This window comes from Chiloscyllium plagiosum, unplaced genomic scaffold (genome assembly GCF_037043375.1).
Source record: "Chiloscyllium plagiosum isolate Xiang-an unplaced genomic scaffold, Cpla_swu_hap1 HiC_scaffold_39, whole genome shotgun sequence".
Classification (NCBI taxonomy): Eukaryota; Metazoa; Chordata; class Chondrichthyes; order Orectolobiformes; family Hemiscylliidae; genus Chiloscyllium; species Chiloscyllium plagiosum.
The window spans coordinates 4,794,923-4,820,541 of record NW_028270177.1 but is presented as its reverse complement, the minus strand read 5'-3'; the positions used below and the strand labels follow the sequence as shown (position 1 = coordinate 4,820,541).

Here is a 25,619-nt window from a genome sequence, read left to right as displayed (position 1 = left end):
GTGTTTGTTAATGCAGTTCTGGTTTGATGCCAGGCCTCAAGGAATTCCCGTGCATGTCTTTGCTTAGCCTGTCCCAGGATGGATGTGTTGTCCCAGTTGAACTGGTGTCCCTCGTTGTCTGTGTGTAAGGATACTAGTGTCTTTTTGTTGTGTCTTTTGGTGGCTAGTTTGTCTTCATGTATCCTGGTGGCTAGTTTCCAGCCAGTTTGCCCAATGTAATGTTTGTTGCAGTCCTTGCAGGGTATTTTGTATATAACATTCGTTCTGCTGGCTGTTGTGGAATCAAGAGCTGATTCAGTGCGTGGTGTAAGTTTGTGTGCTACCATGATGCCTAGGGGCTGGAGTAGTCTGGTCATCTTTGAGATGTCTTTAATGTATGGTAGTGTGGCTAGAGTTTCTGGGCATATTGTGTCTTCTTGTTTGGATTTGTTGTTTAAGAATTGACGGACTGTGCTTATCGGATACCCATTGCTCCTGAATACATTATATAGGCTTTTTCTCTCGGCTTCTCGTAGTTCCTGGGCGCTGCAATGTGTTTAAATTATGTCCTGATGCAGCTCCATTTGTGGGTGTTGGGATGATTGCTCCTGTAGTTGAGTATCTGGGCAGTGTATGTGGCTTTCCTGTAGACGCTGGTCTGCAGCTCTCCAATGGCATTTTGTTCTACTGTGGCATCTAGGAAGGGGAGTCTGCTGTTGCTCTCTTCCTCTTTGGTGAAATTTATACCGGTGCGGATGTTGTTTATGTGTTTGTGGGTTTCTTCTGGTTTGTTCTGTTTCATGATGACAAAGGTGTCATCCACACAGAGGACCCAAAGCTTGGGCTAGAATAAGGGCTGCTCATTCCAAACTCTGCATAACTGCTTCTGCTAAGAATGCTGATATTGGTGATCCCATGGGTGTCCCATTGATTTGTTTGTAGGTCTTGTCGTTGAAGGTGAAGTGGGTTGTGAGGCACAGGTCTACTAGCTTGAGGATGCTGTCCTTGTTGATGGAGTTGGTGCTGTCTGGTGTTTGTGTCCTTGGTTTGTCTAGCAGTGAGGCGAGTGTTTCTTTGGCCAGGCTGATGTTTCTTGATGTGAACAGGGCCATCACATCAAAGGAAACCATGACCTCGTCGTCCTCTACCTTGGTGTCTTTGATGATATTCAGAAATTCCTGGGTGGAGTGGATGGAGTGGCATAAACTGGTATTTCAGTTTATGATGAAGTTCCTTTGCGAGTCTGTCTGTCAGTGTGCCAGGGAGTGAGACTATGGGTGTGAGGGGGGGCCCTGGTTTGTGTACCTTTGGTAATCTGTAGAAACAGGGTGTGTTGGATCCTTCAGGTTTCATTTTTTGGAGATCTGTCTTGTGAATTTAACCTAATTTGTGGAATTTCTTCAGTTATGCTGAAATACTGTTTTCTCACTGTGGAGTCTGGTCCATCGCCACCTGTAGGTAGGTGTTGGCATCTGCAAGTAGTGTGTTGTTTTTTCAATCTACTGTGTTCTGACAGTCATGTGCCCTTTGTCTGCCAGTAGGATCTCAACATTTCTGTCTTGTCTGAGTCCTTCCAGGACTTTCCTTACCTGTGCGTTGAAGAGTGTTCCCTTCTTTCTTTCTGCTTAGTGTTGGTGCTACTGTCTGTCTGATGGCCTGCTGGATTTCTTCTGTAAGCCTGTTGTCTTTCAGGGTGGATTCCAGTGCTGCTAGAAAGTCCTTTTTGTCCACATCCTTGTGGTTGAAGTTCATCCCTTGAACTAGGATGGCTTTTTCTGTGTCTGTGCGTGGTCCGTCCAACAGGTTGTTTATCCAAGTCGCTGAATTGTCTATGTTATTGCTGTGCATGAGCTTGGCCAGTTTTCTTATAGGGCTAGTCTCTCCTTTGTCTTGGTTCAATGTTGTTTCGTGTTGATGGTTTGTTCTAGCATACTTGTCCATTCCTGGTCCCGGAGATGACGACCAGGCTACTCCGGTCCCTTGGCATCATAGTAGCCCACAAACCTACCAACACACTGAAACAACTCTTGATGAATCTAAAGGATCCTGTACCAACAGCCAGCAGAATGAACATTATATACAAAATACCCTGCAAGGACTGCAACAAACATTACATCAGACAGATGAGCAGGAAACGAGCCACCAGGATATATGATCACCAACTAGCCACCAAAAGACGTGACCAACCATTGCTAGTATCCTTACACACAGCCAATGAGGGACACCAGTTTGACTGGGACAATACATCCATCCTGGGGCAGGCTAAACAAAGACACGCATGGGAATTCCTAGAGGCCTGGCATTCAAACCGGAATTCCATCAATAAACACATTGATTTGGACCCCACTTACCAACCTCTCAGAAAAAGAACTGGAAGTGACATCACCTACCGTAACAGACCAAGACACTCAAATAGAAAGTGGGTCAGAACACCAACGCTTCACCGGAGGCTCACTGATGATGTTACCCAGCATGGTAATGAAATGTCTGAGAAGAAACCTTCCAGCTCAGCGAGCTAACTTACAACCTGATATTCTGGTGGCTAACCCTGGTGTGTATACCGTTTGCATTCTTGCAGCCTCTATCGCACCCATTTAATTTTCTGAATGGAATGTTTGTATAATTTCTCCCTGGTTCCCCAATTCTCCCGAAAGTTGATCTGTTGTAGCTTGTTGTGACCATCCCCGGTGTACCTTTCTAGCACAGCCTCAGAAAACCATCTTGGCCTTGGAATATTGTGATCACCTCAGTCTGCTCACAACTCCAGAATCTGCCCATTCATAAATCTGTCCGGTTATGACTGACACCCTGTGCCAATGGCTCACTCCATTTTGATGCTGCAACTTCCTGCTGCTAGAGTCACAGAGTCAGACAGCACAGAAACAGGCCCTTTGGCCCAATTCATCCATGCTGACCAAGTTTCCTTGATGGAATTAGTCCCATATCCCTCTAGACTTTTCCTATCCATGTACCTCCATAACTGCCTTTTAATTGTTATAATTGTACTCACCTCTATCACTTCCTCTGGCTGCTCATTCCATACACACACCACCCTCTGTGTGAAAATGTTACCCCCCCCCCCCACCACCACCCCCGCCCCCGCCCCCGCCCAGGTACCTTTTAAATCTTTCTCCTCTCAACTTAAACCTATACCCTTTAGCTTTGGACTCCCTTACACTGGGGAAAAGACCTTGTCTATTCACTCTATCCAGGCTCCTCATGATTTTATAAACCTTTATAAGGTCACCCCTCAGCGTCTTACCCTCCAGCAACAAAGTCCCAGCCTATCCAATCTCTCCTCATAACTCAAACCCTCCAGTCTTGGGAACTTCCTCGCAGATCATTTTTTGCATTCTTTCCAGTGTTTGTTTGATTTGATTTATTATTGTCACATGTACCTACGTACTGTGAAAAGGTTTGTTTTGCATGTAGTACAGACAGATCATACCATACAAATGTATTAGGGTAATAGATCAAAGTGAGGAATACAATGTTACGGCTGCAGGGAAAGTGCACAAAAAGCAAGATCAACATTAAATTTAAAATTTGAGAGTTCCATTCAGAAGTCTAATAACAGCAGGGAAGAAGCTGTTCTTGAATCTGTTGGAACATGTGTTTCAGTTTTTGTATTTTCTACCTGATGAAAGAGGTGGGAAGAGATTATAATCGGGACGGGAAGGGTCTTTGATTAAATTGGGTGCCTTCACAAGGCAGTGAGAAGTGTAGATGGAGTCAGTGGAAGGAAGGCTGGTTTGTGTGATGGTCTGGGCTGTGTTCATAACACTCTCTAGTTCCTTATGGCCCTGGGCAGAGGAATTACTGTACCAATCCATGATGCATCTGGAGAGAATGTTTTCTATGGTGCTTCTATGAAAATTGGGAAGAGTCTTAAATAACATGCTGAATTTCTTGAATCTCCTGAGGAAGCAGAGATGTTGTTGTGATTTCTTGACATCAATGTGGGTGGCCCAGGACAGATTGTTGGTGATCATCGCTCCTACGAGCCTAATATTCTCGACCATCTCCACCTCAGCTCCGTTGATGTAGATAGTGCCCTCCTCTCTTTGCTTCCTGAAGTCAATGACCAGCTCCTGTTTCTGCTGACATTGAGGGAGAGATTGTTATCTTTGCACCACTCCACCAAGCACTCTATCTCTTTCCTGTATTCTGTCTCGTCATTGTTTGAGATCCGGCCTACAACAGTGGTGGTGTCAACAAACTTGTAGATGGAGTTAGGATGGAACTTGGCCACACAGTCGCGAGTGTACAGGGAGTATAGTAAGGGGCTGAGTACACAGCCTTACGGAGCACTGGTGTTGAGGATAGTGGTGGAGGATCATGCTGTTGCCTATTCTCACTGACTGCAGTCTGAGGATCCAGTTACAGAGAGTGGAGCAGAGACCTAGGTCTTGGAGTTTGGAGATTAGTTGAGTTGGAATATGATTTAATAACATCCTTCCTATAGCAGGGTGAGTAGAAATGTACACAGTACTCCAAATGTAGCCTCACCAATGTCCCGTACAGCTGTAACATGACATTCCAACTCCTGTACTCAGTGCTGTAACCAATGAAGGCAAACGCCTTCACCACCCTGTCTACCTGTGACACCACTTTTAGTGAACTATGTACTTAAACCCTTAGGTCTTTCTGTTTGACAACACTTCCCAGGGCCAAACAATATCTGTGTAAAGATGTTTTCTGTTGCTATGATAATGCAGGGATTATGGTCCTGTTATTTATCAATCAGAGACCTTGGGTACATGTGCAGTATGTTTAAATGCTTCTCTTTACATCCATATACATAGAATTCATACACCAATCATGAGTCAGTAAGTAAACTGTGAGGTAACAGACTGAAAATGCAGAAGCAAATTAATAACCATAGAGAAATTAGAGTTTCCTGGCAGGATTACAGATCCAAAAACATTAGTGTAAAGTATAGAGTGCAAGAAGTGAATTGTGAAGTTAAAAATATCTTAACAGCCAGATGTGGGAGGGTTTTTCCTCTTGTGGGAGAGGATAGGACCAAAGGGCATCATCTCAGAAGAGGTCATCTTTAAGACAGAGACGAGGAGGAATTTCTTCTGGAATCCCTACAATGCGGAAAGAGGCCATTCCATCCATCACATCTGCAACAACCCTCTGAAGAGCATCCCACCCAAACCCATGTCTTGATCCTATCCCTGCATTTCCCATGGCCAATCCACCCTGACCTGCACATCTTTGGACTGTGGGAAGAAACTGGAGCAACCAGAGGAACCCCATGCAGACATGGGAAGAATGTGCAAACTCCACACAGACAGTCACCTGAGAGTGGAATCAAACCTGGTTCCCTGGTGCTGTGAAGCAGCAGTGCTAACCACTTAGCCACCATGCCTCCCATTCTCCCAGAGGGGTGTGAATCTGTGGGATCTTTCCTACAGAGAGTTGTTGAGGCTAGATCATTAAGTACATTCAAACCTGAGATAGACAGATTTTTAATCATAATAACCAAAGGTTATGGGGAGATGGTCAGAAAGTGGGGTTGAGGTTTATCAGACCAGCCATGATCTCACTGAACAGCAAAGCAGACTCGATGGGCTGAATGGCTACTTCTGCTCCTACATTTAATGTTCAGTGTTTTCACTTAGATATTGATGGTGAGGGAACTAATTGCTTCTGGTGTCTGTAGCTGTGTTAAGCAAAACAGAATTGAATTGCTTGCTGGCTATGTGACTGCACAGGCAGCCTATTGGAATATGAATGGAGATGAGAGTTGCTGAGCTACTGTGAGAAGGGCGATCACACTGTGCCATCTTAAAAACAAGATGATTCCAACCAAGCTCACTTGGATAAAATTGGAGTCAGGTTGGAGAGGAAAGAATGTTTTAAATTGCCTTTCAATTTGAAGTAATTGAGTTGGAAGCTGTTTAATACAGAACACTGGGGAGCAGGTAATTAAAGTGATTGGAAAACCCTCTCATTTTAGTTTCCCTGGTTTACTGTTTGTCTCCAACACAGATGGCATCATTTATTTGTAGTAATCAGCAGGAAGGAAGAAAGCAAACATAAGCTGAGGCCTTGTGTTCCCGTAGCCAACCTAAATGCATCAATGGCCTCTTTCTGAGTCTATGATTGAACTACATTGGGAGTGAGGACCTGTACTCAATGGAAGGTCCCTCCATCCACTAACTGGGGCTCTTTGAAACTCAACCCATGCTTTCAGCTTGCTAGCAACCCAATCCCTCCACGGCCACACTCTGTCTTCCCTGAACCCCCACCGCCCTCCCACTTTGGCCCTGACTCATAGCAGAGCTGCCAAGCCTCCACGATGACCTGTTGGATTCTCTGGGAACTAAAGATGAATCTCCTGAAATCTCCTGTGAGCAGGAAAGCCTGGGGGAGAAATCCTTAGCATTCAAAGTAAAATTGTACAGGGTTTTCAGTTTCCTTTGAGGAGTTTTGTTTGCTCTAAAATGGTTGGTGGTTGGGGGACACAGGAAAGCTGTTAGGCCAGGAGGGGTGGTTAGCAATGGGACCTCATGTGGTGAAAACTCCAGGGATGGGTCCAGTCAGAATTGGCAACCCTATTTACTCCTCCTCCTAATAAGTCAGCTCTGTTCTGTGTGAATGATCACGTTCACTATCAACGTTTATTTAAAACAAAGTGGGTCCTTCCCAAAAGTCCCAGGGGAGGTAATGGCCTAGTGGTATTTTCACTAAGCCTATTAATCCAGAAACCTTGGTAATGCTCTAGGGGCTCAGGTTTAAATCCTGCCATGAGACATGTGGAATTTAAATTTTAAAAAAATCTGGAATTAGGAGTCTAATGAGGACTATGAATCCATTATATTTGTTGGAGAAAAGCCCACCTGATTCTCTAATCTCCTTCAGTCTGGCCTATACTTGACTCCAGACCCACAGCCAATGTGGTTGACTCTTAACTGCCCTCTGGGCAATTAGGGATGGGCAATAAATGCTGGTCTGGACAGTGCCCTCATCCTGTGAATGAATAAAACTCATATTAGAATTAAGAATGTAATGATAACTGAGAATCCATTGTTGGAAAAACCTATCTGGTTCACTAATGTCCTTTAGGGAAGGAATCTGCCATCCTCACCTGGTCTAACCTACATGTGACTCCACAGCAATGGGAGTTAACTGTCCTCTGGGCAATTAGGGATGGGCAATAAATAAATGCTGGCTTAGTCAGTGACACCCTCATCCTGTGAATGAATTAAGAAAAAAGGTTTCCAACAAAAAGAGACTGCTTGGTCACTGTAACTGTGCTAGTTCTTTGCTCAAGCAGAAAGCACTAAACCCTATCCAGTGCCCTTCTTATTTTGCAATTATTTATCCAATTTACATTTAGCATTATCGGTGGCCTGTGTCTTAAACCTCTGCGCAACTTCAACCTGCCCCAATTTCCCTCTGCTTGACTTTGCCTGCATCAGTTTAGCTGCTGCTGATATCCTCATCAATGCTAAAGTTACCTCTAGACTTGACTATTCTAATGCACTCCTGTTAGTAAAGTATGTAGGCTTCATGAATCGGATCAGAGAGTACAAAGCCAAGGAGGTTATGGTAAACGTACGTAAGTGACTAGTTAGCCCTCAGCTGGTGGATTGTGTACAGTTCAGGGCAACACACTTTAAGAAGGATAAGAATGAGTTAGAGAGAGTGCAGAAATGATTGATGAATTTGGTTCCAGGAATGAGTCACTCCAGTTACAGGAATAGATTAGGACTGTTTCCCTTTGATGGGAGAAGGCTGAGATGAGATCTGATAAAAGTTTTCAAAAGCAGGAGGGGCCGAGACAGAGTGGATATGGAGCAACTCTTCGCATTTGTAAATGGATTGAGGACCAGAGGGGACAGTATTAAAATGATTTGCAAAAGAAGCAAATGCAAGTTAAGGAAGTCCTTTACTGCAGAATGAGGAGTTAGGGTGTGGAATGCAGAGCTTGGGAGTGTGCTGGAGGGCCAGCCAATTGCAGTATTCTGGAGGGTATTGGATGATTATTTAGAGACACAATGTGCAGGATTATGCAGGAGATCAGCACTAAGTTAAAATACTCAGAATCCCAGTGAAGTGTCAATGGGCCAAATGGCCTCCTTCTGCACCATAAACATTGTGTGATTCCGTGAAGGATTTAACAGCCCTCACTAACTCCTGCTATCCTCATTTCCTGCGTTACAATTTGGAGAATGCAACTGACTGCTCCACTTGATAAAAGACGATGTGTTGGACTGGGGTGGACAAAGTTAAAAATCACACAACACCAGGTTATAATCCAGCAGGTGGTTCCTGTTGGACTATAACCTGGTGTCGTGTGATTTTTAACTTTGATAAAAGATAGGGCCATTTTCTTTTTTAAAAGTTGGAGAAGCATGCAGGCTGTGAAGGGAAAGAGAACTGTTTCAAGTTTGTGCAATGTGGAATTTACTTTGAGTGATTTAAGACAAGTTAGATGGACTGGGTCCTCCACTATTGCCATGGTGACAGTAAAAATAATAAACTGCTCTGCTTGCTGTTGATTCACTTTGTGTTTGGATTATTGTAGCTGTCAGGATGGCTTTTTAAATTAGAGAACTGGAAAGAGATTGGATGTTTCCTGTCAGGAGCCAGTAGCCGATACCCTTGGGATCTCTCACATCAGCAACTGGAGCAGGACAGACCTCACTTAGTTTGCCCCGACATCCCCAAACCCCATACCCCGCTGAAAGCCACTGATTCCTGAGAGAATTTGGCTTCAAAAATCAGTCCCATGTGGAATTGGTAAATCAGACTCTGTTCTGTTAGTGCAATCACACACCACTCTGCAACCACACGGAAGGAAAACGCTGAACACCACGCTGTGCGGCATTAGGCAGAAATATTGCTCAATCATTTTCTTACTTCCCATTTCTCTCCCTTCTTTTCCAGCTTTGTTTTGGTTCCCTTTCCAACAGAATCTTGACCAAGTCCCTGTTGTTGTCTCAGACACTAGGAGCAGGATGTTGTGTTCTGGATTGGGACCCCCCCCCCTCCCATCAACCCAACCCAACCCAGCTAGCATTGAGTGGACACTCCCAGCCCCGTGCTGTACACACAGCAGGCACCCAGCAGGTATTTGTGCCTGACGCAGCCAATTAATGGTGAGAGGCCAGACCTCCTGCTTCATTGAGGAGGTCTTTGTAAGGAAGGATCACCCACTGCCCATGAAGTGCCTGCTTTCGAACAGTGTGTTTAACATGATATGGCAATGCTTATAGAAGTAGGGAGGTTACACCAACACTATACAAAGCATAAGTCGGACCACAGCAAGAATACTGTGAATAGTTCTGACCTCTCATATAAGGAAAAATATATTGGCATTGGAGACAGTCCAGAGAAGGTTCACTAGATTCATAGATTCTGATAGGCTGTTACCAGATCCAGAGGGACTGTCTCATGAGAGAGGTTGAGTCAGTCAGTCTCATTAGAGTTTAGAAGAATGAGAAGTGACCTCACTGGAACATACAAGATTCTTGGGGAGTTTGACAAGGAAGAAGCAGAGAGGTTGTCCCCCTTGTGGGAGAATCTGGGACCCGAAAGCATCATCTCAGAATAAGGGCTCACGCACTGAAAATAGAGATGAGGAGGAATTTCTTCTCTTAGAGGGTTGTGAATCTGTGGAATTCTTTACAGCAGAGGGCTGTCGAGGCTGGGTCTTTACGGGTGAGATAGACAAGGGAATCAAGGGTTACAGGGAAAAGGAGGAAAGTGGAGTTGAGGGTTATCAGTTCAGCAACGATCTCACTGAATGGCAGAGCAGACTCCAAGGGCTGAATGACCTACTTCTGCTGCTACATTTTATAGTCTTATGGTCTCTCGTAACATAAAGAAACTTGGACATGAATATCATGGTAATGAAAAGTGAAATAGGCACTTACCATATTTAACTATTATGTTTAAATACTATATTCCTCAAACAAACAACAGCTAATATTAAGCTGTTAGTTTGCAACAGAGGAACATACTTCCAGTAGAATGCCATGCTTCAAATAATCTGAGGTAAGATGGAGCCTGAGACCTTTCTACCCTCAGGTCACATGCTCTCATACAATGATGGCATCATGAGGTTGCCTCTTCAGAGCATGTAGACGTATGGAGCATGAGCTGTAACACAACAGTTGCAAGGAATGGAGAGAGGGAACACCTCCATCTGAGAAATGTCCTCTTAGTAACTTCAAAAGCAAAACACGGCCACATCTGTAAGACCAGCACAGTGGAAGGGGGCCCCATTAAGGGGTGTTTTGTGGCTATAACTACAAGCGGGTAAGCCTCAGAGCCTGCCTGGGAGTTCTGTTTCTTCCTCTCCTTGTCTGTCAGTAGGAGACCATCTCCAGACAGCTGCCATTTACCTCATGTCATGGGGCAGGGGCCTGGATGGAAATGGACGGAATTGTTTTTTTCCGTTAGCCTTGAAAGTAAACACCTCCAGGAATTGGGAGGTGTTCTCCCCCAATCTGGCCTCAACCAAATTGACTCTGGTTTGGGATGGTTTCAGCAGATTACATACCTGTCTGCCTGCTTCCTTTCCTACCACCTCCTGCCCTTCCGACTGGGACAGAAATACATCTTGTGGTCTCAGTGAGCTGTGCAACTATGAAAGCCATCACCTGACCACCCATCCAAATCTAATCCTTGCCCCTTTCCAATAGGCATCGCTCGGTTAGCGGTTAAGAAGAGAAATCCTTTCCCACTCCCATCCTCCAGTGTTTCTATCTTCGGAGGTTATTTTCCATGATCGCTATGACCTGGGAAGAGGTTAAATAAATATGGAGGGGACACATCTATTCTGATGAGCTGTTCCTCTCTCTATCGATGTGTGCTGTTGAGGGATTGGGTTTGTGTAACCCAAACTGATCACTGTGATGATAGGAGAAACATCTGGACCCCCCAGCAAGGCCGTGCTCACATTAACTGCTTCATAAAGTGCAGCGAAATCTATTAGGAGTCAGATTCCATGGGAAACCTTGAGGTCCCTTGGGAGAATCCAAGCACAACAAATTAATTCCGAGAGGCTGTACAGATTTGTGACCTTTTGCTTCCCTGTAGAGGTCATTGTGGTTCAGTTGCTGAGGTGAAAGTTTTTGGCTGTGGTCAACTCCAGACATTCTCCCGAGGTCAGCAGTCTCTGTTCCTGATAATCTTAAACGAGAATGTAACTATCTCCACACAGCCCTGGATGGGTCACATTCTGGGCACCATCCTTTAGAAAGGCTTCACTTACTTTAGAAGGCTACTGAGCACATTCACCAGATCATTACCAGGGCACCAAGGGTTAAATTGATAGAGAGTTATGTAAATGAGGTTTGTTTTCCTGAAATGTAGAAACTGAAGAGGTCATTTGGTTGAAAATCTTAGGATTTTGAAAGAAATTAATGAGTTAGTACCAATGAGAAACCCTTTCAAATGATCTGAGAGTCTCAAGGGAACACGACCTTAGGATCAAAGCCAGGGCCATTGCCTCCCTGTTAAATAATAAATAAATGAGGGATAATAAATGAATAAATTACAGGTTAAATAATAAAGACTGTCCTTGTCATTGGCCCTCATATCCCAGGAACAAATGAAATCAGTTCCCTGCCTGTTTCAAAGATCTATCAGTCGTAGGAGAGAGTTTAGGAAACAGATTAGGAAATAGTTTAGGGAACACAAGAATGGACAAAGGGTAGAACACTGTCCCTCAACAAGGAGCAGTTGCTGCAGCTAATGAATTGTGAATGAATTATTGGATTGAGAGATTTTTGTGAGACAGCATATTAAGAGATGTGAAGCAATACAGTGGATCAAATCAGGACACAGGGCAGACAACTATTTTCATTTGTTCCTGGGAATATGATCACCACTGACAGGGCCAGCCTGTGTTATTTAATCCGTATTTATTTATTATTGAACCTGGGGTGACCATGACCCTGTAGCTCCATGACTCCACTATTAATTCCCAGGCCCAGGTAATGTTCTAGGGACTCTGGTTCAAATCTTACCGTGGCAGATGGCGGAGTTTGAATTAATTAAAAAAGAATCTGGTTTAATGATGACCCTGAAACCATTGTTGATTGTCGAAAAATCTGGCTCACTAATGTCTGTCTTACATGTGACTCCAGACCCACAGCAATGTGGTTGACTGTCAACAGCCCTCTGGGCAATTAGGGATGGGCAATTAGTGCTGGCCCAGCCAGTGATGCTCTCATCATGTAAATGAATTAAAGAAAAAGTTACCCTTGTGAAGATAATGGTGGGAGACTCCATCTGAAACTGCTGCAGACCATGTGATGAAGTTACACCCAGCCACAGAGTGGGAATCCTAAGATTTTGACCCAGCCATGATACCATTAGATGGTAGAACCAGATAGATGGGCTGAACGGCTTCCTTCTGTTTCTGTCAGCAGAAGTAATAGATGTGAAAAATCAATCTTGGAGAAACTGTTCCTGATGACCAATCTATTGATGAGGTTATTTTTCAGATGAACTGTTTACTTTGAGGTGGGCATGACAGGCTGACCAAAGGGGAATCTGTTGCTGTACACAATGGTAGTTTGCATTTATATAGCACTTTCAACAGAGCAAACAGTCCAACATGGTTCACATGAGCTCCATTGAACAAGTTCAGGCATTATGCTATTTAAGGAGATAGCAGGACAGATCAGTAAAAGCTTAACCAAAGAGGTAGGTTTTTCAGAATGTATCAAAGGAAGGGAGAGATGCCGAGAGCTTTATGGAGAAAGTTCCAGAGTGTAGGGCCCAGCACAGCAGTCAGTGGGCGATGGGAACCAGGGATACATATAGGCTGGAATTGGAGGAGAGGTGAGATCTCAGCGCATTGTGCAGCTGGAAGGGATTATAGACAGTGGGGAAGGGGTAAGCCTCTGAATATGTCATAGAACAAGAATACACTTTAAAATCAAAATGTTGGGACAACCAGGGACCAACACAGGTCAGCAGATATCGGGGTGGGGGCGTGGGGAGTGGGGAGTGGGGAGCAGGAGTAGTGAATGCAGTCAGCATGATTATTTATCTTATTCATCTTGGGATTGTGGGCATCACTGGCAGGATCAGCATTTATTGTCCATCCCTAGTTGTCCTTTGACAAGATGGTGGTGAGCTGTCTTCTTGAATGATTGAAGTCTATGTGCTGTAGGCTGACCCACAATGCTGTTAGGGAGGGAATTCCAGGATTCTGACCCAGTGACACTGAAGGAACGGTGATATATTTCCATGTCAGGATGGTGAGTGGCTTGGAGGGAGTAGTGTTCCCATGTATCTGCGGCTCTTGTCCTTCTAGATGGTTGGCGTCATAGGTTTGGAAGATGTTAAGGAGTCTTAGTGAACTTCTGCAGTGCATCTTGTCGATAGTGCACACTGCTGCTTACTAGTTGTCAGTGGTAGAGGGCATGAATGTTTGTAGATGTGATGCCAATCAAGTGGTCTGCTTTGACCAGGGTGATGTCAAGCTTCTTGAGTGTTGTCGGAGCTGCACCCGTTCAGGCAAGTGGGGGGAGTATTCCATCACACTCCTGACTTGTGCCCTGTAGATGGTGGACAGGCTTTGGGGAGTCAGGAGGTGAGTTACTTACTGTGAGTTATTTATTCCTAACCTGCTCTTGTAGCACAGTATTTAAATGGCTAATTTTAAAGGCAGACAGCAGAGATTTGATGAGCTCATGTTTAAGATGGATGGAAGATAGGGGGCAGTTACAGCAATGCAGCATTCAATACCAGCCGTAAAAATAGCATTGACAGTGGTTCCTGCAAGAGTCATGCTGAGACAGAGCCGTCATGTGCAGTGTGCAGTGTACACTGAGGTGGAGTTTCCCAATAGTCCATCGCCTGTTTGTCTGAAGTCAGCCAGTGAGGATTGCAGTGTGACTGGAAAGTGAAGCCTGGAGCAGAAAGCAGTGTTCCCATCAGCTGCTTAAGAGGGCCATGTGCAATTGGTCTTAACGACATGACATGTACGTGAACTTGGAATTAATCTGTAATCAAAATTGTAAAACAAGCTAAACGGAGATAATTAAAATTAATTTGGAGCAATTCCATGTTTTGACTTATTCCAGGCAAAACTACTTTTAGAAAATAATTCTCCCTTTATTCAAACGACTGAATGTTATGTTGTTTTGGCAAAGTGCGAACAGTGTCATTTTTTTTGGAGGAATTCTCATGTGAGGCCCAGCAGGATCTGACCAAACCCATCTTGTTAACGACCTACCCCACTCCTGTAGTATCTCTCACATCCTACTCTGTCCCCATCATACCAAGTACCATTCCCAGAACAACTCGCCACTCCATTGATATCTGGCAAAAATCTGGTATTCCTGCTCCTTTGTTGAGAGATGGCTGTGCACCTGAACACTGTTGGCAATCCAGCAATCACACTCTCACACACGCACAGCACCCTATTCTCAGCCAGTCGCTGCTTAACCACCAGCACACACAGGTTAGTTGTCCTTATATACATCACGTCCAAACGTGTGAGGTGATTCACTCTGGAAGGAGTAACAGGAATGCAGAGTACTGGGCTAATGGTAAGATTCTTGATCGTGTGGATGAGTGGAAATATCTCAGTGTCCATGTACACCGATCCTTAAAAGTTGCCACCCAGGTTGATAGGGTTGTTAAGAAGGCATACGGTGTGTTAGCTTTTATTGGTAGAGGAATTGAGTTCAGAGCCATGAGGTCATGCTGCTGCTTTACAAAACTCTGGTGCAGCCGCACTTGGAGTATTGCATATAGTTCTGGTAATCGCCTTATAGGAAGGATTGGAAGCTTTAGGAAGGATTCAGAGGTGATTTACTAAGATGTTGCCTGGTGTGGAGGAAAGGTCTTATGAGGAAAGGCTGAGGGACTTGAGGTTGTTTTCATTAGAGAGAAGGAGGTTGAGAGGTGACTTAATTGAGACATATAAGATAATCAGAGGGTTAGATAGGGTGGACAGTGAGACCCTTTTTCCTTGGATGGTGATGGCTAGCACGAGGAGACATAGCTTTAAATTAAGGGGTGATAGATATAGGACAGATGTCAGAGGTAGTTTCTTTACTCAGAGAGTAATATGGGCATGGAACGCACTGCTTGCAACAGTAGTAGACGTGCCAACTTTAAGGGCATTTAAATGTTCATTGGATAGATGTATGGATGATAATGGAATAGTGTAGGTTAGTGGAGCTTCAGATTGGTTCCACCGGTTGACACAACATCAAGGGCTGAAAGGCTGTAGTGTTCTATGGTCTATGGTCAATGCTGTCTAGTTCCCTCTACTGCTTCCCCACTGCCCAGAGACCACCCACAGCTTGCTTTTGTCCAGTCAGGGGGGCTTCATGCATCAGCAAGAAATTAGTCAGTTCCAAATATGAGCTTTTATTGACAGCCATCAAACAAGGAACACAAAGTAAATGAAAACAAATCTAACCAAATGCTGTCAACCTGCCCTTGACAGTCTCTGATTGCTGCTGTCCACAGCCTGGAGTCTGGCTGTCAGTCAGCTCCAGTCTGGCAGGTAGAGCTCCGTGCAACTAACTTTGTTATCCACACAGACAGCATCCTCCAGCTCAGTGTCCTCATCCCTCCTCCTGATCAGTTACTCCCATTCCCTGGCTTCTCAGCGTCTTATCATATCACCTTGTTGCCTACTCCACCTGTGCTGAGCACAGCATGTGATGATAGGTCCATCAGGGCAGAAGTAGGCCTTTTTTTTAATTTACTCAAGGGATGTTGCTTTTCTGGCTGGGCCAGCATTTATTGCCCATCCCAAGTTGTCCTTCAAGTCTGATCCACCATTCAATGAGACAATGACTGATCTGATAAACCATGCCTCCACTTTCCTGACTTTTCCCCATAACCATTACTGATCAGAAACATCTGTCCCTTTTAGCCTTGAATACATGTAATCACCACCCCAGTGGCAATCTGTGGTAAAGATTCCACACGTGATCCTAGAGCACTCTAAGGATTATGGTCTGCTCCATATGCCCCTGAGCACAGTATGTGCCTTAAATTCGTGAAAGTGTCTCTTCAGCTGAGTGACCAACACATTACCCCAGAAAGGGTGTAGCTGCTATACTCTGATCCCCTTCCCATCCCTAGACCATCCTCAACCATTCCATATTCCATTGGAATCGTTAGAGTCTATCATCATCCCTACATCACTTATGATGCAGCCCTTGGAAGTTCCCCAAATGAACCAGGGCATAGTTGGTCAGCATTCACAATACGTTGCTGCAGATCCAGTTCCAAGTGGGTATTTATAGATCATTCTTCTAAAAATCCAGAAAATATAGATGCTATCTATTTGATTTCTCCGCATAGGTCACCCTTCTCAGACCAGAAATCAATCTCTGAAACCTGTGTTCCCACTTTTAAATTGATTGTATTCATCCTTGGGTAAGGAAAGGGATTGTAGTTACGTTGATATCAAGAAACAGTTTGACATTGGTAAACAAGGTTCCAAAGAACTCTGTCCCCACACCTCACTGGGAGAAAATGCTGGAAATTGAGCCCCACTACTCCCAGAGCTGTAAGAAAATTTAAAGATTTTAAAATAAATACACAATGTTTACTAGTTTATTTGATCTTCAGGCCCAGGTTGATAGAAAGCAGGACCAGGTTTCTGTACTGGACAAGAATTACTATTTATTACAAGTAATTAGACTCTAGCTACAGGTGAACAGTTATAAACCAAAGATTTACCAGGATGTTGCTGATAATGGAGAGTTTGCATTATAAGGAGAAGCTGGACAGGCTGAGACTTTTTTTTCACTGGAGCTTAGGAAGTTGACCTTATAAAGATTTATAAAAGCATGAGGGGCATAGATAAGATAGGGGTGTTCAAAGCCGGGGGCATATTTTTAATCTGAGAGGAGAAAGATTTAAAAAGGATATGGGGGGCAACTTTTTTACACAGAGTGAAGTGGTGGATGCGGGTACAGTTACAACATTTAGAAAACATTTGGATACGTTAATGAAAAGGAAAGGTTTAGAGGGATATGGGCCGAGCACAGGCAAGTGGGACTAGTTTAGTTTGGCAACATCGTGGGTGTGGACTAGCTGGACCGAAGCATCTATTTCTGTGCTGTATGACTCTATGAATACAAATTAAAAGTCTAATCCTCTTATAAACTCCCCTTACACACACAGACAGACAATCACATAGTTGTTGCTAGACAAATGATCTCTATTATCAATAACTGGTCATTAGTCCATAGACCAACAACTTCATGTTGCCAGCAAACACTCCACCTGTATGTCTCTTGGCTTCAAATCATCTGTAACGTATGTGTCAGTTACAGCTTGTTCACACAGTTGTTTACATGATATATACAATGAGGCTCAGGCTGCCTGCTTTCAAAACACACGGCCATCCTCTCATTGTAGACCCCAACTTCTTAAAAAGCATCTTAAAAAAAGCTACAAAATTCCAACAGGACTAGACAGGGTAAAGACAGGAACAGTGTTCCCAATGACCGGGAAGTGCAGAATTAGGGTTCACAGTCAAATGGTGCGGGATAGACCATTTATGATCAAGATGAGGAGAAATGTCTTCACCCAGTCAGTAGTGAGCCTGTGAGATTCTCTGCCAGAGAAGGCAACTGAGACCAAAACATTGAATGTTTTCTGGAAGGCATAGACATAGATCTTCAGGCTAAAGGGATCAAATAGTATGGGGAGAAAGTGGAAATACAGGACTGGGTTGATGGATCAACCATGATCCATGGCATAGCAGGTGCGAAGGGCTGAAGGACCCACTCCTGCTCTAATTTTCTATTTCTCAGCCCAAAATTACAACACAAATTTTTTGGAGATTTTGGATAGAGAACAGTTAAAAATTACTTATTCTGTCTCTGTAGTTACTAAGACAGCATCGGCTGACCTTTCGGAAAAGCTGTTTTTATTTTGGGTACAAGTGAACTATTGAATGTTTTTGTCAGCGCCCAATGTGTCTTGTGTGCCCTGTAATAAATACATCCTTTTGAAACACTCTTGGTTTGTTCAGTTGCCTGTGACAGATTAAAGGGAAGTCACCCATAGCTCTCGCAGTGGCTTTTTCTCAGTAATTTGGCAGTGCCAGGATTGCAACACATTAAAGCATTCCTCATTGTCTCACTCCTCATGATCTGGAGGATTTATTTCCTCTCACCTTCATGCTTTCTGCAGTAATTTGGCCTCTTGTCACATTTGGCTCATTAACAGCTTCTTGTTTTCCACTGCCAACCTTTTAAAGGGAATCTGCAGACCCCTGGACATGTCAGTGGAAATGATTCACCTCCAAACCTATTTGCCAGCTGTTCTGAACAACATAATGCCACAATTCCCCTAAAATAAAGAAGATACGGGGATGGAATTTGTTGGAGTGAGGCATCATGTCATTAGACTTTCTCTACACAATTCAGCTCCAAAACCCGTCTTGAGGTCATAGGGTTCTTGTTGGACAATGCATTTAGATCCAACCAATCTCCTGATACCTCATATATTAAGCTGGGCTAAGGCCCAACACCTTTGGATCTTGTGGAGCGCAAGCCTAAACCCATAGCTCTCTGATTGTTCCTGATTAACCTTCCAATCCAGTGTGTGTTCACACAGTTGTTTACACGATGCATACAATGGGGCTCAGGCTGCCTGCTTTCAAAACACATAGCCGCCCTTTCAAACATCGGTTTTAAAACAACACTCTCTCATTGTAGACCCCAACTTCTTAAAAAGCGTCTTAAAAATAACCTACAAGATTCTAACAGGACTAGACAATTAAGTACAGCATGATGGTTAGCACCGCTGCCTCATCGCAGCAGGGACCCAGGTTTGATTCCACCCTCAGGTGACAGTCTGTGTGGAGTTTGCACATTCTCTCCGTGTCTGCATGGGTTTCCTTCCACAGTCCAAAGATGTGCAGGTTAGGTGGATTGACCATGGTAAATGTGGGGTGTGGGTGGGATGCTCTTCAAACAGTTGGTAGAGACATGATGGGCCAAATGGTCTCTATCTGCACTGTTTCCACAGATATCCCTTTATACTTAGAGAGTTGAACTAAACTATTGTGGAAGTTTTTGGAATGAAGATTCCTTCCTCTGGTAGAGGCTGGATGAGCTGCATTGTGGAGCCAATCCCTGATGGGAATGTAACTGGCCATTAATACTGTGCAGCGTTCTTAGTGAGTTTTGTTACCTAGTATGGTGACAAAACATCTGAAAACGGACCTTCTGGCTCAGCAAACAAACTTACACCCAGCGTTCTTAATGTATAAACCAGCCAGCTGTGAGTTGGGAATCTCCAAATCTTGCAGATTGATTTAACTCTCTCCGCTGTTCACTAATATCCCAGATAACTTATTGCACTTGGTCACCAGATCCAAAATGTTAACTGATTTCTCTCCAAAGATGTTGCCAGACCTGCTGAGCTTTTCCAGCAATTTCTGTTTTTGTACTCACTATGCTGCTATCAGCTCTTACTTCTGGAAAATTCTTGTGATACTTATCGACAAAAGATGCTGCTACCAGTTCCTTAGACACAGGCAAAACAAAAGTTTAGTTCAACTTTCTGAGTCTAAAGGGACATCTGCAGAAATAAATCCAGTTTGATTACATCTTCTACAGTGTGTGTTCCACAAGAGGGAAAGAAATCAAACCTACAGTGGATTTATACACTGTGCAGCAGCAAATAATTCCCAAATTTATGAGTAAATGCGAATCCATATTCAGACATAAGTATTGTGAGGTCACAATTGCTTTGTCAGCTTGTGATATAATCATTGTAGGATCAGGAACCAAGGATTGCAGAAACAAAATCAGAAATTGCTGGAAAAGCTCAGGAGGTCTGGTAGCATCTATGGAGAGAAATCAAAGTTAACATTTCGGGTCCAGTAACCCTTACTCATAACTTCCAATATGGTCCTGAGATGTTAACTCTTGATTTCTCTCCACTGATACTACCAGACCTGCTGAGCTTTTCCAGTAATTTCTGTTTCTTTGTTTCTGATTTAGAGCATCTGCAGTTCTTTCAGTTTTTACCAAGGATTCCAGTCTCAGGGTAAAGCTTTGGTCCAATAGCTTTGGGATCAGGATAAATATTTTCATGCAGAAGATTGTGAAATTCTGGAATTCTCTTCACCAGAGAGCTGTGGATGTTCAGTCATTGAACATTTTCATCGTTTAAATTATTGCATATTAAAGCAAATAACATATTGTGCGACACATCGTGCTACTGCTGTTCTGATGAAGGGTCACTGGACCTGAAACTTTAATTCTATTTCTCTCTAGGCAGAAACTGCCAGACCTGCTGATTTAATCCAGCATTTTCTATTTTTGTTTCAGATTTGCAAGAACCGCAGTTCTTGGTTTTACTAACATAGTTGGGTTTTTTTGGGAAATTGGAGTTGAGTTAGAAGTTCAGCCTTCTTCTGTTAAAATGATGGAGCAGTATTGAAGGGCTGAATGGTCTATTTGTGCTGTTCTTTATGTTTTTATGTTCTTCATTTGCCATCAAAATAACTAGCTGCACCCAATGTGTTGTGTTATCAATGTGTCTTTCTGTGGATGAGAGATAGAAATGGAAATGAAGCCAGCCTCCCCCATCCTTTGGACGAGTCCACCATTTTGGACTGTCTAGACACAACCGAGACAATAGGATAATGGGCAGGTCAGAGGGGAATGGGTAAGGCCTCAGCCCAGCAAGAATCAAGAGAGGAAAGAAGATTGAAGTGTTTCAGGGGGGTAATAGAGAACTTCATCAATCCTGTCTGCACAAGATTATTTCCTCCCAAGTTTCTCACTTTGACCTCTCTAACTCTTTTTGGGAATTATTTAAAATTATTTGTTCATGAGGGCTTTGATGGTATTTGTTACCCACAAGTGGGGGCAGTGGAGGGGCACCTACATTGCTGTTAGGGAGGGGGTGCCTGTGTATAGACCCAGTGACAATGAAGGAATGGTGATATACTTTCAAGTCAGGTTGGTGAGTGGCTTGGAGAGGAATATCCCTCTAGCTGGTAGAGGTTGTTGGTTTGGATTATGCTGAGGAAGGAGTCTTAGTGAGCTCTTATAGTGCATCTTACATACAGTACACACATGCTGCCACTATGCTTTGGTGGTAGAGGGAGTGAATATTGAAAGCAGTGGATGGGGTGTCAATCAAGCGGGCTGCGTTGTCTGGATGGTACAAAAACAAAACCAGAAATTGATGGAAAACTCCATTGGTCTGGCAGCATCTGTGAAGAGAAATCAGAGATAACATTTCGGGTCCAGCAAACCAACTCCCGAACTGTTGGTAGCTCAGAGAAACGTTGATGTTTATGCAGAAGATGGGGTGGAGAAAGGAGTGACAGTAAATGGTAGGTGTAGATAGAGCCCAAAGAGAGAGAAAATGAGCTGGATAGACAAAACAGTGGGTAAAGGTCAGCCTGGGAGAATGGATAGCAGCTGCTGGAGACTATTAGTAGCTGATAATGGTTGAAGAGTCCAGAAGGTGGCAGGGTTCCCAAGTGGAAAATGACATGCTATTCTCATGCTGAGCTTTGCTGGAGCACTGCAGCAAGCCTGAGACAAGAGATGTTGGCCAGGAAACAGGCTGGGGTGTTGAACTGACAAGCAATGAATCTCAGGGTCTCCTTCGTGGAAAAAAGTAGATGGGCTGTGAAGCGTTTACCCAGTCTATGTTTCGTGTCCTCAGTGTAGAGGAGACCGCACCGTGAGCAGTGAATGCAGTAGACTAGATTGTGTGAAGGTGTGCCTGGGGCCTTGGGTAGTGAGGAGGGAAGAGGTAAAGGATGGTTTGAGCTTCTTGAGTGTTGTTGGAGTTGCACTCATTCAGGCAATTGGGGATTATTCCATCAAACTTCTTGACATATCTCTTGTGGACAAGGAGACAGGAAATAGTTAGTTGCCTCAGATTTCCCAGCCTCTGAGTCATCAGTAACCACAATGTATTTGGCCAGTCCAGTGATGTTTCTGGTTCATGGTGATCTCAAAGATGTTGATTCTGACAATTAAATGTCAAAGGATGGTCATTAAACTTTCTCTTATTGGATATTTGTCTGACATTTGAATGACATAGCTATGACATTTTACTGATAAGACCAAGTATGAATCATGTCCGGATGTTGCAGGATATGCTTCAGTATCTGAAGAGTGCCGAATGGTGCTGAACATTCTGCAGTCATCGGCAAATATCCCTAATTCTGACCTTGTGATGGAAGGAAGTTCCTGAGGATAGCTTAGACCCAGAGTACCATCCTGAGGAAATTCCATCTACTCCCTGAAACTCTCTCCTAAATCCTTGAAACTGATTTTGTCATTCTTGAAACTCATTCCCTAATCCTTTGTGATGTTTTAGTTCTATCTAAATTGTTGCTTTTGCCCTTTTTTTTACAAAAGGAACAAGAGAAGACTAGCAGGTGACCGTGAGGGGATTAAGAGTAGCCGAACAGACTCAGTATTTTGTCAAAGAGATTGCTAAGGGACTGGCTGCCCATTAAGACTCCTTGATGTATTTATAAATTGTGCCCCAAAAAATCCAGTTCCATTTAAGAAGGAGGTAGTGGATAAATTGGTTGTTGTTATCATCGAATGAAAATAACCCTCCTCTTCTTGTGCCATCTGTTAAATAAATAGGAGAAAGATGAAAAAGCCACATTTTTTTCAGGAAGTGTGATACTTGGTGAAAATTCTTCAGAGATTAAAACACTCTCCAGCCGTTGAAACACAAGTGTGTCAACTTAATTCATTTCTGCAGAAAGCTTTAAATCAACGAAAGAATTCCAATTGCATTGTTACAGAATCATAACTTAGAGTCAGCACCTACTACCAACTGACAATGTTTATTTATTTGACACCCCCCCAGTTCAAAACAGAGGTGCACCAAAGGCAAAAAAAATCAGAATAGAGATCAAGGAGGAACAAGCAGGTGGTGCCCAAGAGCATTTCAACGATTTCCATGTCATCTTTTGATGTGACTTTAGATGGGGGTGGATATGTTTCAAAAGTAAGATTGGTTAGCTGTATATTTAAATGAATCACTGGTGTCTGTGACAAGGAGATTTTACCAGAACAGAGACATCACAGAAACCAACTCTTTCGGGCCTCACAGGCTAATGCTGGTTTCTGGTTTCCTCACCAATATTTATCCCTTAGCAATGAAAACAGATGTCAGGCCAACATCAAGTTGTTTTTGTGTGGGCATGCTGTGCAAATCGCTGTATTTCCAACATTACAAACAATGACTAACTTCACAATTATTACATTGGCCATGAAGCCCTTTAAGACGTCATGAAAGAACAAATATGAGGTTTTTTTCCCCTTCTCTGGGGTAATAATGAGTTATTATAGAATCTTGTATTCCCAAAAGAGGCTATTCTGTCCATCACACCAATGCCACCCTCTTTATGAAAGCAAACCAATAGCTCCACTCTCTGCTCTGTTCCCAAAGCCCTTCAATTTTCTCCCCTCCAAGTACTCATCCAACTTTTTAAAAAGGTTTCTATTGAATCTGGTTCCACTGTGTTCTTAGACATCGCATTCCACACCACAACTCAGAATGTGAACAAAAAGCTGCTCCTCATCTTCCTTCCAACTCCCTCGCCACTTTCTGTATCTCTCTGTCCTCTGGTTCGCTGACTCTCATGCCTGAGGAGTTAGTTTCTCCTTATGCAAGTTATCAGAACTCTTCATGTGGTTTTCACAATAGGGATTGGTTAGCTCAGTTGGCTAGACTGCTGCAGAGTGACAGCAACAGTGTGGACTCATGGAGTAGATGGAATTATACCTTTACTCTATAAATACTAAGCACCTGTGAAAGGAGCTATGTTGTGTGACACCAGATCACGTGGAACTTGACCCTGGGTCTAAGTTATGTCCTTGTTTATCATTGTCTGTACACAGTTATATTCAAGAAGGCCTGTTGTTGTTCATTTTCAAGAGTGTGGGTCACATCTTACTACAGGTTCCATCACTGTACTGACTGTGCTAGGTCATGGAGACTTGCCTCCATCTCTTGTGATCCACCTCAATCACTTGTTTCAGTCATTTGCCAGAGGGAGATTTGGTCCCTTATGGATTAGGGCTAATTACCTTAGTCTCATGAAACACGACAGCCCCCTGGGTGGGCTACTGACTGGTAATAGAATAACAAAGCAGAGGAAGGAGAGTGAGAGGAGAAGAGCTGGGACTGGCGGCTTCACACTAACTGATGTACATGTGTTCCTGCTTTTCCTTTCCTTTAGGTTACATCTGTGAACGGGATCGGTTGACGTTTGCCTTCTGCCAGACCCTTAAGCTGCTGGGCCGGTGCTACCTTCAAACAGTGCGGGCACAGTGCTGCCAAACCTGTCAGTCACATGGGGTACGAGACCGTGGCAATGAACGCGTCTCAAGGAGATGAGAAACCAACGCCGACTCCACAAGAAAAACTTCTAAAAAATGCAAGAAAATAAAGAGATTACAGGGACTGAAAGGCACAAAAGCAATTCAGGAAAAAGAGAGATTTGTAAGAAGTCACTTGCTCTCTCTCTTTCTCTCTCTCTCTATACATATATATATATACGTATATATAAGGAAGAATCTTTCTTTCAGTATTCTTGTTTATGCAACCATTTTGACAGGACAACAATCCTAACTGCTGACTGCAGCCAGAATAAGGCATAACAGTGTCAGGATTGCTCCACATGGTCTGAGGCCTAGCGGTTGCTATAGATACATACCGTATTCTCAAATAAGTGGTGCTCCTAATATTTAAGAAAGACACCTCTCCCATTAACAACACAGCCATGTGTCTTCTGAAAGTGGTTCTGCAAGTTCCATTTTTGCGAGTTTTCTTAAAAATTGGAAAAGCTGTATTTAATGGCACAAATGGTGAGAAGGCAGAAGATGCCAATGTGGTGCTGCAGTGTTGGACCAGCATCCTTTAACCTTTCCCTGGGTGTTGCTGCAGGGCAGCACAGAACCTTTATGTACTTGAATTTTTTTAAATCCTATTTTATTTTCGAGTTTCAAAAGTAAAGTTTAGGTGAGAATCATGTGTCATTCTGACTAATGTACAATGAAGACGGGCTGGAGTCATGGTGCTAAAAATCATTAAAAACAGCTGCACAGCAAATTGTAAGGTGCTGCCTAATAATACAGTACAATACACGCAGATCTGTGCTATTCCTTCTACTGAATATTTGTATGGATGTAGCAATGGTAATAGTAAGTGAAATGCTTTGTAAATGAGTCACATATAACAACTATTGGTGTCATTTAAGCCTCTATTATGGATTCTCTCCAGGATTGTACAAAATGACATTTTTCTCCAAATATTATGTCAGCTGACCATCTCATTCCTTGGTTTCAGTCTCTCTGTTACATCCTATGATGCCTTCCACATTGGAAATTGCCACTGCCTGAGTTTGCCTCTCTTAGATTTTTGTTTCCCCTAGAGTAATTTAATTGCTGTTTGACATTGTCTGCCTCCTCTCCCATATCTCACTGTGTCACAGGGAGTGTTCTGAGCTCAGCAACCAGCTGTGTTTTCAGAATGGAGTCTTTACTAAAATGTGTCTCAGAGGCTGCCTCTAGAATCTGTGCCCCGTGGTAGAGGTCAGATGGCTATGGCAGATCAGGAAGGACATTTGTGCTTGCTTGTGTTTCAGTCCAAACAGAGATAACAGCAGAGAGGCT

The 25,619-nt window shown here is 43.5% G+C and overlaps 1 protein-coding gene across 1 annotated transcript in view; it reads left to right on the top strand.

Moving 5' to 3' along the window:
* Positions 1-25,279, top strand: part of adamts7 (ADAM metallopeptidase with thrombospondin type 1 motif 7) — a 199,327-nt gene extending 174,048 nt beyond the window's left edge. Inside the window, exon 24 of the mRNA XM_043677125.2 lies at positions 24,185-25,279. Coding sequence (XP_043533060.2) covers positions 24,185-24,342 — 158 coding nt within the window. The 3' untranslated portion in view covers positions 24,343-25,279. The remainder of the gene's footprint in view (positions 1-24,184) is intronic.
* The last annotated feature ends 340 nt before the right edge of the window (positions 25,280-25,619 follow it).